Here is a 17,859-nt window from a genome sequence, read left to right as displayed (position 1 = left end):
CTAAACTGGCTGAACAGGTGCAGAGCTGTCGGCACGCTCGAAACGGTCCGATGTGGTCGATTCGAGCCACCAGCGTGAATTTCTTAGAAGCCTTTCTCCCATCTGTACCAGGAATCACTTTCTTCATTCCGCCGCTTTGCAAGACGGGAAATCTGTGTGGTCCATAATGAGCTCAGTAAACATCTGCTGCGCTCGTATTAGAGGCCATTTTCTCCGCGTCTCATCCTGTAATATGGAGAAATTAGAGTGCAGGGACTCGTTCTGCGTATTTATACACACACACACACACACACACACATCCAAGTAGAGCAGACATAACATGAGGAGTCCAAGTGTTTTTATACTACCCAACTGACGTTCTAACATACCATCTCAGCACCACAATTTTCCATCCACAACAGTAAAACACAACCGGGTGTCCTTGGTGAATGGTCTCCCAGAATTCCAGGGTTATTTTGCAAGCCCAGCGTCCAGGAGTGTGTTCCAAACGAAAACAAGATGGGGGTTTGGAAATCTGAACCAATAAAACCTTCAAACTTATCATTTTATAGTAACAGGACCTTCACGAAGGCAGCAGCCTAACAAAAGCTGACTTGTGCTGCGATCTGTTGATTAATATGTGAGTAAATGGCGCCACCTAGTGTCGATGGTTGGTATTTCATACTAACTACAGGTTTTTAACTGGCTTGAAAACAACTGTGAAGATAAATCCTGGGTAGAACAAATCTAAACTTTGAAAGCTTAGAAATTTTAGTCCATTTTATTATACAAATACGTGGATCTGCACTTTTGCACCTGCCAAAAATAAACAACGAGAATTTAAACTGTACAAACTGTCAAAAAACCCAAAACAGGCTGACCAGGCTCCGTACTGGATGGTTCTTACACTTTATGGGAACTAACTGATCAGAGTTCCAGTCTTTCATCCTGCTAATGGCTTCTTGCTCATTTCCTGCTGGACTTCAGTGTAGATCTGCTCCTCCAGCTTTGAAGTGTCGTATTCCTTCAGCATGTCGTACTCGAGCCAAGGCTGCGCCCACTTCTGAGCGTGCTCCATCTGCTCAGGGCTCAAAGCGAGGTCGAAACGCATGCCCTGGATGTTGAACCTGGGCCGCTCCCAGCGTTTTGACCACGGCTTTGGCCGCATCCTGACCTTTAACTGGTAGACACGGACATTTTCACCTCAGCACCACAACTTTTACATATGTTACAACCAATACCGTTCGCAACCTGTATGCTAACAGCTAAAGATATTTAAGTGTTAACTACTAGGTAATTACTAGCTGGTCTAATTACTAGCTAGGTTTTCTAAGTTTACAGGCTCACCTTGTTGACAGGCACCTCGTCTGTATCAGAAATGGGCACGGGTCTCATGTCTGGATCCACTGTGCTGTACTCGGGCAACGCGTCTCTCAGGTACATCAGGTTGTCGTCCAACCGCTTCTCCAGCTTCAGCACCTCGATCTTCTGAATGCGAGGGTTGTACATTTCGTAGCAGATCTCCACGCCTGAGTCCCACCCAAGCAGAAATCATTAGTGGCTCAAGTAGTAGGACGGAAAGTTAAATGCAGTAAATAACGCTCACCTTGGTTATCAATGATGTTCCTCAGGACAAACGTGGCTCCCAGCCCGTTTCCACCCCTCTGGATACAGATGCCAACGAAACGGTTTGTTTTCCCACTGGCATTTTTATCAGCCATGGTCACGGCGAGGATACTCCCTTAAAACAATCCGAATTTCTCATTGCATTTTTACAGGATGTGCCTTTTTAAAAATATATATACTCTATGAACTTTATTTCTCCAGCGTCAGGTTCAAGCCTCAAAGTCAATCACAAATGCCGCTGTCCCATTTTAATATCCTCTTTCTTTCTGGAGCAAGTGTTTGGTAACATTCTGATATTTTGGGCAATCCCAAGTGATGGAGCCAGAGACAGACAACACCTTTCTTTCACATAAAGTAACAAATCCCAGACGACACAAGGGAATCTTTAAACATCCAGCAGGATTCATCAAATATTTGTATAATATGTGTAAAGGTGACACCTTCTCATGGCTTTGAGACATCTTACAATGAGAATATAGAAAGTTCGAACGGCTCTTTTACCTGCGTAGAATTCAGGGATGTTGAGCACTTTCCTCCTGCGAATCATATCTTTCCTCTCAATGAAAAACTTTAAGGGGTCTGTCCTCTGTCTGGGAGGGATGAACTCTGGGCTCAGAAACCTTCCGAATGAGAGACAGCGACATTAAAAACACGGGGTCATTTAAATGGGACATGCAGCTCTGGGTATCAGGCTGGAAACAGAACCCTACTTCCGCAACGATGCCACTGCCCGCGTTTTATCTACAATAACAGGTTTGGATGGAGGGACGAATTTTGGTGGCTGCTCGGTGTTACTGCCCGCAGATTGACGACCCTTGGACGTAGACAGAAACCCTAAAGATAGACAATGAAGAGAATGAAAGTCGTCAGTGTTTTCTACCTGGCAGTTCTGCTGTCGGCACGCTGCTGCCACATTTGTGAGTCCAATACGAGACGTCTTCAAAATCTGACACTCGTCGCTTAGCTGTTCATTTTGACTTACGTTCATTATGAAGCTGGGTGTTTCGTAGTAACCGCAGCGAATGGCGCAGTTTATCGAGCCCTTTGGCGCAGGCTGCCATGTTTGACCTTCTGTTGTCGCACAGAGGGACCTACGGAAGCCGCGTGTGAACGTCATCGAAATGCGACGAGTTTTTAAAACGCAGTACAGTCTATTGTCCACAGGGTGGCGCAAACCCTCTGTTATACGAGTAGAGTTCAACAAAGAAAACCCCTCATAATTGTTCAATACTAAAATAAAACTCACAAAGAAGCCTGCAAGATGAACACCTCGTGGTGTTGTTTCTGATTTGCTCTGAAATATTAGTATTGCTTCTGAAACAATTTTAGCACAATGATTGTTGATGAACGATTATTATAGTCAAGTCATAATAAAATGCTTGAAACTGTAAATTATCAACAGCACAATGATTTAGATTCACCGGTACGTTATGCCTATGTACATGCTATCCATGTAAAATTAAACAACAGTGTAAGATTAAGTACGTTTTTCAACTGCAATCTTCAACAGTGGTTTATTTTCTAATGATTCATTTTGTATCTGTGTTTGATCTGCCATGTAACTGCCATGTAACTAAAATGAACCTCCAGAGATCCCTCAGGAGAAATTCTAGCACTTCACCAAACGTCACACCTGAAACATGTTAACATCAAAAAGTGTGTTTCATTCCTTTCCATCACATTGGAAATTCGCTGGCAATCTATAACATTTTATTTATTTATTTTTTAAAAAATATGAATCATAATCAGTAACGTTGTTTGGGTGATATCAGAGTAGTTGAACTGTGCAATGTGTCCGCTACGGAACTCTGGGTCTTTGAGACCCTGCAGGGGAGCGGCGGGCCTCCAGGTGGGCTGCTTCCACCGGGACAGACTCCAGCACGCAGTTTCAAATACAGCAGAGAGCAGAGAAGAGCAGCAGCGGCGGCGTCGCTCCTGGTGTCACAGTGGCGCGGTGGGAGGATGAGGGGAGACAGCGGAGACGTGGGAGCGCGCATCTCATTTCTGCCACGGAGGACCTAAAACCTCGATGCTGCTGCTGCTGGAGTCCCGGACGCCGCGGACAAACTCGAACACGTCGAGGCTTCAATGATGTTCCTCTCAGATGGGACTCTGTCAGCCGTCACTCATGCGCTCCTGTTGGGAATAACGTGTCTGTCCCTCCTCTGCGATCTCACCAAGGGCTCCGCGGACTTTTCAGGTTTGGAACTGGTGTTTTATAGACACAAGCTTCTCTAATATAATCAACAATCTAATTAAAAAAAAAAAAAAAAAGCAAACGCGACGCGTTCTTCGTGAACTTCCTCAACTTTACGCAAAGTTCCTCCTAAATACGAATGCATGGCCGACACGTCGTTGTGCGTGGTGGAAACAGCTCAGCTTGAAGAAAGTTCAGTGGTGCATCAACTTCTCCTCTCGACCCGTGCCTCCGGCGTGCTGCAGCATGCACACCCAAATGTTTGCTGGAAAGACGCACGGCCTATTAGTTGTTGTCGGTCTGGTCGCCCCCCAGCTGAAAGCACCAGGCTGCAGCCCTTCTCATATCTGCAACATCCCACTAATGAGATCAACAAGATAGTCTGGTTAACTGTTGTCTGGAGCAAAGACACTTTAGAGTAACAGCTTTCAGTGCAAATATGGTCAGCTCACTTTTTATCCAGTTTATAGCAGAAAGTAAGAACGGATGCAGCCATTGATCACAGCAGCTATTACTAAACATGACTTCTCTCTTGTTTTATGCCGTCAGAGCTCTGCTCAGCCCGAAGGAAGGCTGTGAGTTCTGTTTACAGTGCTATAAAACAGGAAGGCGCTGTGTGTCAGTGTTAATTGGCCCCTAATGGTCCTAATAGGCTGGAAACACACTGTAGGGAAAGGTGCTAAAGAGCAGATGTATGTCAGGGGCCCTCGTGAGTATGATGGTGTGTGCATGTGTCTGATGGTGGGGCTGGCCTAATGAGCTGCTAAAGATCACAGTGTCGTGACGCCGTTAACAAGGCTGCGTTGCTGTAATTGCCGCGCATGTGTCCACGGCGCCTGGTTCTCTCTAATAGTTCCTTCAGCTGGAACGGGACATTAGTACACCTGCCGCTGCAAAGCCTCTCGCAGGTTCACCGCTAGAATATCAACTTTTGGTTCCTCGGTGACACCGCTGCGACAACGTGGGCCTCTCTTTTTCACTGCGTGCTCCTCATCGTTTCTCTGCCCTTAGAGAAATGGCGTGGAACGCCCTGCTCATGCATCAGAGGCGGAGCGGTTACAGAAATGCTGACCTGTGAACGAAACGTGAAAGGAGGCTGCTTCAGAATACCACAGGGACAAAGCATTCCTTTAGCCCTCGCATTCTTGACCAGCTGGAGTCTCCCTGGAGACTGTGGGGAGTGCTTTTGATTGACAGGTGCCGCCATACTGCCGGGTGACGGGACTGGTGGGTTAGACCATCATGGTCAGTCATTGGCTGGATCTGCAAGGTCCTTGGCCTTTAGGGGGCTGAAACACTCATGGAAACCCATCAAACACTGGTCGTGTTTTTGGATCTGCATTGTGTGGAACTGCTGTAATGGCAGCTTCAGGCTGCCCCCAAGCCTGCTGCTGTCAGATGTGGAAACAAACAGTGCGTCGATGGTGAGGCTACTTTAATTCCATGTCTTTCCCTGTTATCATCCTCCGCTCTGCAGTGGATAATTAGTGGTGTGGAGTGTGCAGCGCTACACTCAAAGCCCTCGGGCCAAGAAAGGGGAGCTAGTCAGTGCTATAGATGTACCAAGTTTAACATTTTATGGGTTTTTTCTGTTCAAGGAAAAGGTTTTTATGTATTTGTCACATGTACTTTCTGCTCCCACAAGGATCCGAGAGTCCTTCCAGGTGGAGCTCCGCATCTTTAACAGACGATGATAAACAGAACTGATACAGAACAGAAAGTAATTACACAAATATTTTATAAGATAAGCCATCCATTTTGACGATATCCTCAATGTTTTGGGGTCAGTAGCTCTGCCTTTCTGCCATCTGCTGGAGGCTGTTCTACTGTTCTTGGACAGAAAACAAATGATTACTTTGTCAAAACCAAAGGTGAAGAAAAAGTGAGCTGCTGAGTGCTCTGGGTCGTGTGGCAGGAAAAGGTCAAAATGACGACAGAAGACCAACCGGGGTCGATGGCAGGCCTTTCAACATGCTTCGCGTTGGAAGTAAACAAAGCCCAGATGTTGTGTTTGGCCAGAGTGGAACAGTTTAGAACCGCAGCTAAAATGTTCTCTGCCATAAACCCCGTAGGCCAACCCTATTTAACCCCAGTCAATAGGATGTGAGGCGGCTGCGGGGCTTAAGGGTCAACTGAGGTCAACTCATAGTCACCGTCAGTGTGTGCTGGGGGGGTCATCATCCATCTCGCTCTTTGTGTCCTCCTTGTCGAAGCTCATCATACGTGTTGGAAGGTGGAAAAGGGAAGATTTTGGTTTTGGTGGTCAGAGCTCTTCTATTTCCTTCATTTTGTGACTCAATTTAAATAATTCTTTTAAAACTTTGCACTGTTTGGCAGCGTAAATCCTTTTGGACCTGATCATTTCTTTGATTAATTCCATAAGGTTCAGCGATTAGGTGAACCTCACAAGTCAGATCCACCTGAAGCATTGCGCTGGGATGGCTGGATTCCCTGGCCTCCAAACACCCACCCCCACCTCCACCCTCACACACACACCCATCCACTGATTACTGAGGGCTGCTTGAGGCCCCTTAAGTCTTAATCTACTCTGGTTTTTGAGTGAGCGTGGCTTGGATGAGGGTAACGCGCGGGACCCTCAGTCCCTTCCCCCAACTCACGCGCCTCTTCTGCCTCTTTTGTCTGCCATTTCTCACATCTCCACACCTCCACCAGGATCTCCTAATTGCTTTTGCTTTCTGTGTGTTCCTGTACTTGATGTATACTGAGTCCTAAAATCATTCTACTAGAAAAGCGTGGGCCTTTTTGGAAAGTGAGGACTTTTGAGCTGGTCCTCACAACTTCAAAGGACTGTTTGAGGGTTAAAGACATGGTGTTGAGGTTGGAATTGGGTTTAGGTTTGGGTCAGGGGGTTAGTTGGCATGGTTAGGCTTATGTGAAGGACCTGGGTAACGCCTGTGTTGATGAGAGTCCTCACAAAGATGGAAGTACAAGGGTGTGTGTGTGCGCGCCCGCCAGGTGAGTTCTGTCTAAACAAATCCTGCCTCCGGCTTGTTTTGTCTACTGCGGCGAAGGCGGGCGACGAGGCCTTCAGGAGGAGTGCTGCGAAATTAAAGGAGTGAACACGTCAGCACATTCTGATGTGACATCAAAACACAAGGAAATGAGCGTCGACCTGTTCGGGAGGCACCTGCAGCGATTTCAGTTTTTGAATGTGCTAATTTTACTAAACCTTCTGATTTTAGTACCACTGCATTAGACTGAATCACTAAGATTTTGCTTTTATGACATTGAGTTTGAACAACATATATTACAGTGTTTTTTCTTGAAGGTCATTGACCTTTAAACCCCCGGCTGTTGGCAGGTGTGGTAGGCAGCACGTCTAGCATGATGGTGATTGGATCCAATTGCCGAGTTAAGCCCGGAATCTTTTTAAAATGTCTAAGAGTAGAACTAAATACCAGCTAAATAAAGATGCTACCTTCAGGGTGCATTAATAGCTTGGAGATTCTGGTTCGTTTCTACCATTTATGTTCAGACTCCTGAAATGTGAAGCTAAAGAGCCTTTGGCTGCAGACAGCAGATATGTAATGTAGATAAGTGCATCTCTTCATTATGGGTGTGTGTGTGTGCGTGTGTGTGTGGTCTCCCCTGGCACATCATAGGGATGAAACACATGACCTAATGTTTAAGCCCCTCCCCCCTCAAATACAATAAGCACATAAAGACACAAAGACCGTTTGACATCATGTCAGGAGCAACAATGAGCTGATGTTGATGAGAGAAACTTGTTTACAGTGTGTGTGTGCGTGTGTGTGTGTGCGCACGTGGTGGGGTGGAGTTTCCTTTGCCTAATTTAGGTTTCACACAAGGACGTCGGGTCGTCGCACATCCAGTCGAGTTAAACAGAAGTTGGTGAAGTATCGATACAAATTTGCTGATTAGCTGTTGAAGCCGACGCTGGCTGGGATTTTGCTTCTCTGGTGGTTCAGCGGGAAACGTTTGGGGGGGGGAGAGAGACAGTCCTCTCTGTCCTGAGAACCTGATCCGTGCAGAAGTCAGTGACGTGGGCCCAAGTGATGAGCCAAACCATCCTAAGACTGCAGAATCTTCGATGATCTCCTGTTCGTGTTTCCTCTCCCTCAGCGGCAGCAGCGTCTTGTCCCGTGAGAATGTGTCCTAATTACAGTATATGACGTGTTCGTGACGCGTTAGCCCTCATCCAGCACACGGGAATTTCCCTTTTTTGCCTGTGATCGCACCCAGAGACCCGACTGTCAGATCTCCTGCCTCACCTGGTGCCTCCTTCCACTGCGTATTTGTTCGCCTTTCATTCTCCACGTTAGTGGCACAACCATGACTTTCAGGCACATCGCAGCAGGGCGTGTCTCTCATTTAAAGAGGGAGGTCAAGCCGAAGACCCGGACCGCACTCGGGAACCTTCTCCGGGAGCTCTGAGTGTCAAAGGCGACGCGTATAACCACACGTTCAGTCATCCTCTTATATGATAATCAGTATTTTGCATCCATGTCTGTGTTAACCGCCAGAATCAGGCTGAGCCGCGCGGTTCTGCCTTAATAACTGTTATTGGACTGAGAAGATGGTGTCAAAGATGGACGTATATGCAGACGCCGCAGGTGCGTGTTGGCGTTCGGTGGGGGGGCAGTTACCTCAAACATCCATCCGTGTCCTGTCTGTCCAGAACAAAACGCCACCTGTGGGATTTTTGTAAATATCGAGGAAGGTGGAGTGAGATGTCAACAAACACGTGGGGAAAGAGAATGGTGGGTGTGCTGACTGGTAATTATCTACCGTAGGTCTAACCACCTGAATTATGGGCTTACCCCCCCCCCCGCCAGTCGTGCACCTTTTCTTCTTCTCTCATAGAACGTTTACCACTCTTTGATCCCCCCTGTCTTTTTACCATCGTTCTGCCTGTTTCCTGGGGGCTGATTTATGTTTGTTTTAGGAGCCAGAGCGTTCGCCTTGATCTGCCCCCCGTTTGTAGTCGGCGTCCGTCCTTACTTCCTCCTTTCAGTACACGAAAAGGAAAAGAATGTTTTTTTTTTCCCCAAAAAATCATTTGATTAAAACCCCCGGAGGCAGGGGGGGTGGAGAGGTAGAGAGGTGGGGCACATGAGGGCCAGTCTGAACAAGGAGGCATTGTGTCGCCCCCCAACTGTGTCCGACTGACAGTCTGCATTACAGCACGCTACAACAAACAGCCCACAAAGCTGCACTAATCTGTTGCTTATATGCTCCCTCCAGCGAGCTCAGGTAAAAGTGTTGGGGCTTCTACTACTGGCATTCTCCCAGTATTAGGGGACGGGAGGGGAATGGAGACTGAAGACCACGCAGCTACTTTTAAGTCATAAAATCCAGGAATTACACTCGCAGCCAGACCAGTTTTACTTTCTTTCTGGCCTTTTGGCTGTTAGCTTGCCTGTTTTTTGCTAACAGCTCTTGTTCCACCGACCTAATGGAGTCCCGTCTTGGCATTAAAGCGAGTTAGCCTCGGCTTGTGGGATTTTCACAGCAGTGGTGATGGACAGGACTTAATGGGGCAACTGGCCAACTGTGTCACAATAAAAGACTTCAGAAAAAGCATGCTGGGCCATTTTTTTTGGTTTGGAATTACAGCACAAATATTGTCATACTCAGATTTTCTAGCAATGAGATTTTAAGATCATATCATATGTTGTATATTTGAAGCGTTATCGGCATCAACGCTGGTGTCCAAAGGAAGGATGAAGTTGAACTATATGTATTTTTGAGAGATGGAACTGTTTCTGCTCTTTCATTGCTGCAGTCATCAATTTATTGACCCGTCTGCACAATCGGGAACAGAGGTGAGATTGATGTGGACGTACGAGAGCCCCACGCCACCGTGGCTCCGCCCACCAATCACTTAAATCTGGCCTGCTGCAGTGAGAAGAAAGATGCATCTGTTGTTCACTTCAGGACAATAGAGCTCTCACGTGAATCGTCTGACTGGTGTCTGCTGGACGGCGGCTCGGAATGACCGCCACCTAACTCTCCCAGGCCATAAAAGTGTCCATTAGAATAACAGATTTCCCCCCTTTTGGCTCCATCTCTCTACCGTTCCGTCTCTGTCCAACATGTTCTCGAGGGTGTTCCCGGGACCCCTGACAGCGTCACATCTCTCCAGAAGAGACTCACAGCTCGCGGGCAAGGAGAGTGAAAGCGTCCTCTTGTCTGGTGCCCTTTGACCTTCTGGGGGTCATAAAGAGAAGGCACGTGCTAACAGGGGTCATGGGAGGGCCTGGTGGAACCAGAGTGGTTTTTGGGGGAATCCCCAGGGTGGACTCGCCAGGCAGCCACTATCCAACCGGGATGAGGCCTCCAACCACAGCGGCCATCCAGCTCATATTGATGATCATCACTCTGAAGATTTCAGCTAATTCTGCTAAAAATGTCCAACTTACAGTGAAATAAGTCATTTTACAAGTATGACCGGTAGTAGCTTCGGCTTCTGGCCCACCCTCAGTCGTGCTCTTTCTCAGCCACCCCCACCCCTTCCCCACTTCCCATATCCCATCAGTTGATGTTTGAACAACCCAAGGCGCTCTGATAGCAAAGTGTGACACCCTTTCTGGGGTTTATCTCATGGAACAGGAGATTTATCTCAACAGGAACAGGAGATTTAACTTCCCCTGTTTGTAGATGTAGTCTGTAAAACAAAAGATGGGATGTTTCCTGGAAAGCTTCTGTTGCTGTTAGAGTTGGAAGCCAATAAAAGCGTGTAAAAACGACGATGGACTTGGGTGTAAAAACTGCAGAAAATACCTGCAGCAAATCTGCAATTAATTTGATGACACAGAATGAAGGTAGTAAATCTGAATAAGCGTCAATTTATTTCTACTTCATTTCAGAAATGAGCCAACATTAACAGAACTTGTGATAGATCCTGTTTTGGGTTATGATCAAATTGCTGCAGGGACTCTCCAAATCACTTAACATTTATTTCGGCACTTTCCATAATGGGCTGAATATTTACAGTTCTTAAGCAGTTTAAAGATAATCCTGCGTTGACTTTTGCCAAATTGAACTGCTTAGGTTGCAGCCACATATCTCTGTGCTCTTTTTCTGCTCCATAGCGCGATCACCGAGAAAGTGGGCTAATCCAAAATGTGATTATGGTAGCAAGACTTAAGTATTGTTAGCAGAGGAATGCAGTGTATTTGAGGAATGCTATTTTTTAGACCTGAATGGCACTAAGTACTGTATCTGGCACTTTTACAGCACGGAACTCTTTTGACATCATGCTTATTGTGCAGCAGTGTGTCCTTTGTGGTGTGTGTGTGCGTGTGCGTGTGTGTGCGTGTGTGTGCGTGTGTGTGTGTGTGTGAACTTTTGCTTCTTATTTAATCAACATGTCTCATTCTGAGGAGCCCATTCAGGACTTTTGCGCTCTTGGTTTAGGTCTTGTAAATGTGTAACGGCATGCTGTGTTCGGGGACCCCTGGCAGCCACCGCAGCCTGTGGGGAAACACAATTATTCCAGCACCTAAAGCCACCAGTTCAGGCCTATGGGCTGACCATCGCCACATCTGGTACTCGCTGCCCTGACTTTATAGGGTTCCCTACTCTGAATATAAGATTATATAAGGAGTATCTTTCAGAATTGGCCCCATCACATGATTAGTTTTCAACAGGCATCTTTTGTGGGCCCTTTTTGCTTTCTCTATCTCTTTGTCTTTAGCTTTGAGCGCCTTCCCTTTACGTCTTTATCTGCCTCCATCTTTGAAGGAAGCCTCCGCTCTTCCCAGTAATAGCAACTTAAAGGGAATTCTTTCTCCAACAGTAGACCTGCGGAGCTCCATGTTTGAACATTGGATAGCTGTAATGTGCTTAAAATAACACCAGTAAGGTAATAATAAAAAGAAGCTCTAAACTATCAATTTACTGAGATGAAACAGTTTTATAGCTTTTGGCTTTTTATTGCTTTTCTTTTCAAGTGTGTTTGGAGTTGCTCTCAAAGAACCATTGATCTTAATACAACGTAAACCGAGCAATTTTGTTGCAATAAGCAAAGCTTTAATCTTTTAATAGTCTGCGATATCGCACATTCTTTGCCGAAGCGAGAGGCTTTACAAACATTAACTCACAGGCAACATAAAAGTGGGCAATAGGAGTGAGCAGCGTGAAACCTGCTGCACATGCTCAATCAGTGGGCCAATAGGAGGAGGGGGCATTTTTCAAATGCAGGAGAAAAGCAAAGAGTGTGAATAACGAGCCCTGCGATCGCGACGCCTTCCCATTTCACCTGCACTCACGTCACACCACAAACACGTCTAGTGGGTTTTAGGCGACAGCGAGGGTCTCGGTCTTGCCTCGACATGGGAATTTCAGGGAGTCCTGAAAAAATAGACTGAGGAATATTTGTCAAATCTCTGCTGTAAGATGGTGCCTGCATGTGTTCCGCACCTCTTCGCAAATAACCAGTAGGTCCCTGGGAGGAAAATTGGCCTCTTTCTTTGTGGTGTTGACACAACACGGTGGTCTTTCACTAATCCCCATCATACCTGACCCCCCTTCGTCACTGGGTCAGCCTTTGGGGTCAGCACATGACTGCGAGGGAGTAGCTAACAATCACAAGGGCCTCCGGTTTCTGTCGTAACAATTGGCTGAAAGGCTGAAGATGAAGAAGGTTAAGTCCCATCGTGTGACACGATCCCATCGTGGTTGTAGGACAGAAATAAAAACACGTGGTCTCTTTCTGTCAGGACATTCAGCCTGTGGACGGTTTGCTGGAGAGTAGCTGTCTATTTCTGCCCAAGCTGCAGCACAACCACAACCCCTTTTCTCTTTTTTTAAAAGAGCAAATAAAGAAGAAAGCAGACGTAAAAGCTCAGCCCTGTTACGGAAAAGGTTAGCAGGCTAATTAAGGAAAGAGTCTGGGCCCCACATGAAAGGAAACTGGGAGGAGAGGCAGAAACGGCTCCCCCATTGTCCAACCTTCTGCCTATGAGGGACAGCTGTCATTGGCTGGAAGGTTTGCACAGGTGCCCCATCCCCGCCCGATTTCTTTTTTTTTGGTCTTGAAAGCGCATTTCAGTCAACAGGTAGCATGAAGGGAACAATAGCAGCAATCCTGATGGAGAAAGAGAGAAGCTAGAGTGAGAGGAGGGTTCTGTGATGAAGTCTTTGTGAAAGCACCTGAGGGTTTTTGTGTGAGATAATCTGTTTGCATTTACCCACAATCCCATTTTATAGAGTTGAGGTAGGCGTAGCGTCGCGTTCATGGTGCTCAGCGTTGCTCCCCACCACCACCACCACCACCCCCCCCCTCCTCCTTCAAGTGATCTGTCGAGAAACCCTCTGCAGATGTCCCTCTATTCATACCCCAGGTTCCCATGCTCGGACGGCTGTACCCGGGCGTGTTCAGCTGGAGAGCCAAGCAGAACCCGTGGTCTCTCATGGCACTGGCGTTCTGCCCAGAACCAGCCAAAATAATGTGATACTGTTACACAAACACCCCCCCCACACACACACACACACACGCACACACGCACACCCAGGCCTCGGGAGCAGGGCAGCAGGGCTCGTTCCTGCCACAGCATTTGTGTCGATGTTGTGTGTACATGTGTGTGTCAGTGTGTGGTCCCGCTGCCAGGGGGATTGCCAAGTTCTCACTCGGGCTGTGTGGAATGCGCCGGGCAAAGAGGAGCTCTGTGTTGAAGGAACTGGTGAAGCGTTTGAAAGAAAAATAACACCGTTTCAGCGACGATGGCACGAAGCCAAAGTTTGCATCCCACCCGTCACAGGTTAAAAGGGGATGCGCAAGATCTTCATGCGGTGCTTTTTTTGTTTGTTTGCCTAATTTCTGCACGCTCCCTATAAGTCTTGGAGGGTGCGGCAAGCCCACCCTTGCGGGCAGGTGGTGCAAAGATTAAAAAACGTTTAAAGTGTAGCACAGTGGGTGATGGAGCGGGAATCTCAAGATCTTTCCATGGGAATTTCATTGACCTTAAGCCTGAGCGGAGAGTGATGTCACAGCCACAGTATCAGAGGTCAGGATCTCACCCAGCCCTGCTATTTATTTAAGCCACAATCAGGTCACTTTGCGTGTCCAAGTGTCATAAATTCAGATGGTGGCATGCAAGGCCTCTCTCCATAAACTTAAAATAGAATGAATGTGCACCTGTTTTCCATCTGCACATCCCGACTACAGGTGGAAACCTGTAAACGTGCTCCACGTTGGTTTAATAAGCCGCACTGTTTAGACTGGGACCGACCTTTCATTGCCTGAGAATGTGCGTCGTGTCTCTTCCTTCTTTTCATCGTTGCCATGGTAATAAAGAGGCACTGTGTATGTCGGTCATAGATGCCTCGGAGAGCACTTTATTTCCTCTTTCTTACTAAACATTAACCATGCTCCTGGATCTCAGGGAAGCTTTTTGAATTATTTTGCATATTCCACGTCTGAAAGGTTCCCTGAGCGCTTCAGACTTGCTTCTGCGGGGTGAGCGTGTACGTCAGCCCGCTTTCTCCTTTATCTGCTGCTTGTCTCAGTCTGGAATGTTAATGGTGGGTTTTGTGATGGGTTCAGCTCTGCCGTGCGACTGACAAGCTGACTGGCAGCTTTGGGAGACTCTTAATGGGAATACAGTGTTATCTGAGAGGCCTCTGCGTTTAAAATAGGAGGGAAAAACAGACCTTTGATATTCCTCCTGGCATGGGTCAAGTGTATTTTTTATTATTATTTTGGAGGGCTTTAAACTGCATAAACAGGTGAAGTCTGTCGACAACTCGCTGGAGGAACTTTTGACCTCTGGCTGGTGTCTTTAATATCAGACTCTGGATCTGCAGTGTTCTGAGCCTCCAGGCATCATTTCTATGTAAGCAGAGATCTGTCAGGGCTTGCTAATATGCAGCATTACCGAATGTAATGTGAAAGGGTTTATTAATGAAAGAACATTACAAAGTGCTTCCAGTCCCCTCAGTTGGAAGCAGGCTTTAACTTGTAACTTTCAGTGCTCAAATTTCAGTTTTCAACAATTCCAATCGGTGTTGAATTGGGCTAATGTTGCTTCTGCTTTTGCACTCCCAGGTTACCTGTCCAAAGTGTTGAGGAACTACACAGAGAAGGCCTGTGACGGCGAGCTGTTGTCCGTCCGCTGCCCGCCCCGCACAACCATCACTGTTCAGTCAGCGTTCTATGGAAGGAAAGGCACCTCAGACCCCGAAAGGTGCCCCCAAACCTACCAGGCCCTCCTAAATTCTTATCACGCCCCTGAGGATGATCAATATTGCTCCGTGTCAACTGCGCTCCAGGTAAACACTCTGAAATGTATATATACCCCCCCACCCCGACCTCTGTTAGTCCCCCCTCCTTTGCTCAAATTCAGACTTTAGTCCTGAATAGGAAATGGTCAAATTGGCCAAAGGGTTATATTCTGGAGAAGCCCCCGATTATGTAATGCTTTGTGAGGTTGTTTTCCGGCAAATTACACCCTCAAAGAGGAAGCAGACTTGTATGTTCCTGCGGCACAAAGCGATTTCATGGGGTTCTTGCCTTTGCATCCTTTCCTAAATTGGGCTGTGGCTGGACTAAACCCCCGTTTGCTCACACCAGTACAAACACACACAAACACAGACTGTTCTGCGTTCAGTGGGTCAAGGGCTTCGTTCTAAGGCCACTTGTCTTCCAGCATCAAACACCCTCCGATTCTATAATAGACCGACCGGCCGTGAATGCACAGACACAGAGGCGTATTGTGCCGAATCAGGAGAATGACTGACTGCTGCGCCACCCACATTAGAACGACCCCCAAGGAATCTTATTGTACCACCTGTTTGTGACCCTTGGGTGCTTGGTATTCTGGTGGAAGTGTGTCCTAAAATGACCGGGGTCAAAGGTGATCTCATTTTGACTTCCTTGTGTATTACTAACAGGATCTGCCCTGATTTATTTTATTCCACACATCCTGGAATACAATCCTCCGCAGACGTGTCTCATAGGTTTTCTTACAATCACCTTTGAGGTCCGGGGAAATGAGAACCTGAGCTTGTTGTGCGTCAGGGAACAGACGGAACGCATCTTTGCAGATTGGTGTGCTCCAGATCGTTCACTCACCCCTCCCACCCAAAGGATCTCCATCGCAGGAATGTGCTCACCTGTGCTGGAGCCTGCTTTAGATGAAACCTGAGAAGCAAAAGGACTCCAGGAAATGAGTGGACCTTTCCAGAGATTTCTTTTTCCTGCTCTTTCTTCTCTTCCGTAAACGCATGGCCACTTGCAGACCTACTGAAGTGGTTTTAGGTTTGCCCGCCGCTGGTCTCGTTGCCATTGCCTCATTGTTCTGCCTTTAAGACCGTCTGCAGTTCTGTCCCAATCACAGTCCATCGTCTCTGTCTTTTAGAAAATGCTGGACGAGTGCCAGGACAGAAGAAACTGTCAAGTCCTTGTCAACAGCCGCGTGTTTGGGGCCGACTCGTGCCCAGGCAGCAGTAAACACCTCATTGTTTGGTACAAATGCAGACCTAGTAAGTGGCTCACCACCTCAAATACTGACAGTGACACACATTTCTCTCATTCTAAAGAGTTGATGACATATTTTTAAGTTTCACATTGATGTAAATCTTTTTGTTCTAGTCATACCAAGTACGGTTGCAAATGCCATCCAACTCCACTCCTTGACATCCCACCCATACCTTGTACCTTTGGTGTGCCCCAGGGCTCTGTCCTAGGGCCCCTTCCTTTCATCACCTACCTCTTTCTCCCTGGGAATGGTTCATTTCCAGCACTTCGTGGGTGATACCCACCTCTACATTTCCGGCACAACCAAACTCCACACTCCCGCCATCCTCCCTCACCGAGTTTATCTGAAATTAAATGCTGGTTCAACTGAATCTACCTGAAACTTTAACAACAGTGATGGAACAGAATTGATTCTTGTTGGTACCAAATCTACATTATCCAACGTTGGCAGGTTTGGTCTCACAATCGCTCTCTCCTTACCCCCAGTCTAAGAGTCCAGCTGTCATCCCCAATGCCGTACTATCCTTTCAATGTCACATCAGTAAAGTTATGTGGTATCCTACTGTATACATTTTAGGCCACCCAATAGCTTCTTTTCTGTCAATCTTCTCCATATTGCCACCTTACCCCATCCCTCAGATCCTCTTTCTCCTTCCACCTCACTATGCAGCTCACCCGCCTCAGCACCATTGGGAGTTGAGCTTTCAGCCGCTCTGCTCTCCTACTCTTTAAACCATCTTACCCTTTGTAATTAGACTTATTTTACACTGTTATTCTAAACTACGTTTCTATCTGCTATCTGTATGGGTTTTTATCAGCTGTATTATGTCTTTGTAAAGTGTCGAGCGTCTAGGCAGGTGTTTATAAATGAAATGTATTCCTGTAATTAGAGGTCAAAAGATTTGCTTGGTTGCTGCTTTCTCCGGACATCTTTAAGTAAAAGGTCTGCCTCACATCCTGCTTCTGCCATTCTTCTCAGCTTCATTAACCTTTAGCCTTCATTCACGCATATCTCTCCTCTTATCACTCTGCTTCCTTTACTGGCCAAGAAGCTTAAAGTATCACTCCCAGGGGGAGCCCAACAGTGCAATAATCCCACCCAGATGCTGGCCTCCATTCACAGATTGGTGCTGTGCTGAGCCAGGCCATGCTGAGTTGTGCGGCGCTTGACACTGGAGTGAACAGAAGTGGGCACTAATCCACCCTCCTCCACTTCTTCTGCTCTCCACTGGAACCCGGAGCCAATCAACAGCGTTTTGTTCGGTATCATTTAAGCGGTGACTTCTGTGGCGCCGAGAGAAAGGCCACGCGGGGGTGGCCGCTGAGGTGCACCGCGCAGGTGTCAGTGCCTCTGAAAGGAGAGGTGGATGAAGAGGAAGAGAAGTGGAGGATGGCAAAGGGAGTGGGCAAGAATGAATCTGTCGCCGCGACATTCCTGCTCCACTCCCCGTACGGGTGAAGAGCCGGAGTGTGTTTTTATCTGCCGGCCAGAGGAGCTGTTGTGGCCGTCACAGGTCACTGTGGCTGGTGTGTGTGAGGAATGCTGCTGCAGGGCTCTACATGTCCTCGGCGAAACACTATCTCACTTTCTGCC

At 47.2% G+C, this 17,859-nt stretch overlaps 2 protein-coding genes across 3 annotated transcripts in view; one reads left to right on the top strand and one right to left on the bottom strand.

Annotated features, from left to right (window-relative positions):
• Positions 1 to 322: 322 nt before the first annotated feature.
• On the bottom strand, positions 323 to 2,728 carry mrpl19 (mitochondrial ribosomal protein L19). Of its 2 annotated transcripts, XM_003971891.3 has the most exons (6): positions 2,588 to 2,728; positions 2,316 to 2,439; positions 2,107 to 2,225; positions 1,586 to 1,720; positions 1,327 to 1,508; positions 323 to 1,159 (listed from the first exon to the last, which is right to left on the bottom strand). In XM_003971891.3, the coding sequence occupies exons 1-6, from the start codon at positions 2,664 to 2,666 to the stop codon at positions 923 to 925; spliced, it is 876 nt and encodes a 291-aa protein (XP_003971940.1). In that variant the 5' UTR covers positions 2,667 to 2,728; the 3' UTR covers positions 323 to 922. The 2 variants fall into 2 exon arrangements, with proteins under 2 accessions (XP_003971940.1, XP_029705825.1); XM_029849965.1 differs by lacking the exon at positions 2,316 to 2,439 and having other exon boundaries at positions 2,486 to 2,624.
• Positions 2,729 to 3,478: 750 nt separating this feature from the next.
• eva1aa (eva-1 homolog A, regulator of programmed cell death a) overlaps positions 3,479 to 17,859 on the top strand; it is a 42,120-nt gene continuing 27,739 nt past the window's right edge. The window contains exons 1-3 of the mRNA XM_029849906.1: positions 3,479 to 3,805; positions 14,835 to 15,058; positions 16,147 to 16,270. Of these exons, the coding sequence (XP_029705766.1) occupies positions 3,694 to 3,805; positions 14,835 to 15,058; positions 16,147 to 16,270 (460 nt within the window). The 5' untranslated portion in view covers positions 3,479 to 3,693. The remainder of the gene's footprint in view (positions 3,806 to 14,834; positions 15,059 to 16,146; positions 16,271 to 17,859) is intronic.

The sequence above is a fragment of the Takifugu rubripes genome, chromosome 16, assembly GCF_901000725.2.
Source record: "Takifugu rubripes chromosome 16, fTakRub1.2, whole genome shotgun sequence".
Taxonomy (NCBI): domain Eukaryota; kingdom Metazoa; phylum Chordata; class Actinopteri; order Tetraodontiformes; family Tetraodontidae; genus Takifugu; species Takifugu rubripes.
Note: the sequence above shows the minus strand (reverse complement) of the source record. Positions and strands in the feature narration are given on the sequence as shown.

Excerpts from the sequence above, each read along its gene's own strand:
- mrpl19 (XM_003971891.3), bottom strand. The coding sequence starts at position 2,666 with ATGGCAGCCTGCGCCAAAGGGCTCGATAAACTGCGCCATTCGCTGCGG. Across the intron at positions 2,440-2,587 it reads CACCCAGCTTCATAATGAAC|GGTTTCTGTCTACGTCCAAG; the intron begins GTAAGTCAAAAT and ends GTCTATCTTTAG. Across the intron at positions 1,160-1,326 it reads ACGAGGTGCCTGTCAACAAG|TTAAAGGTCAGGATGCGGCC; the intron begins GTGAGCCTGTAA and ends CGTGTCTACCAG.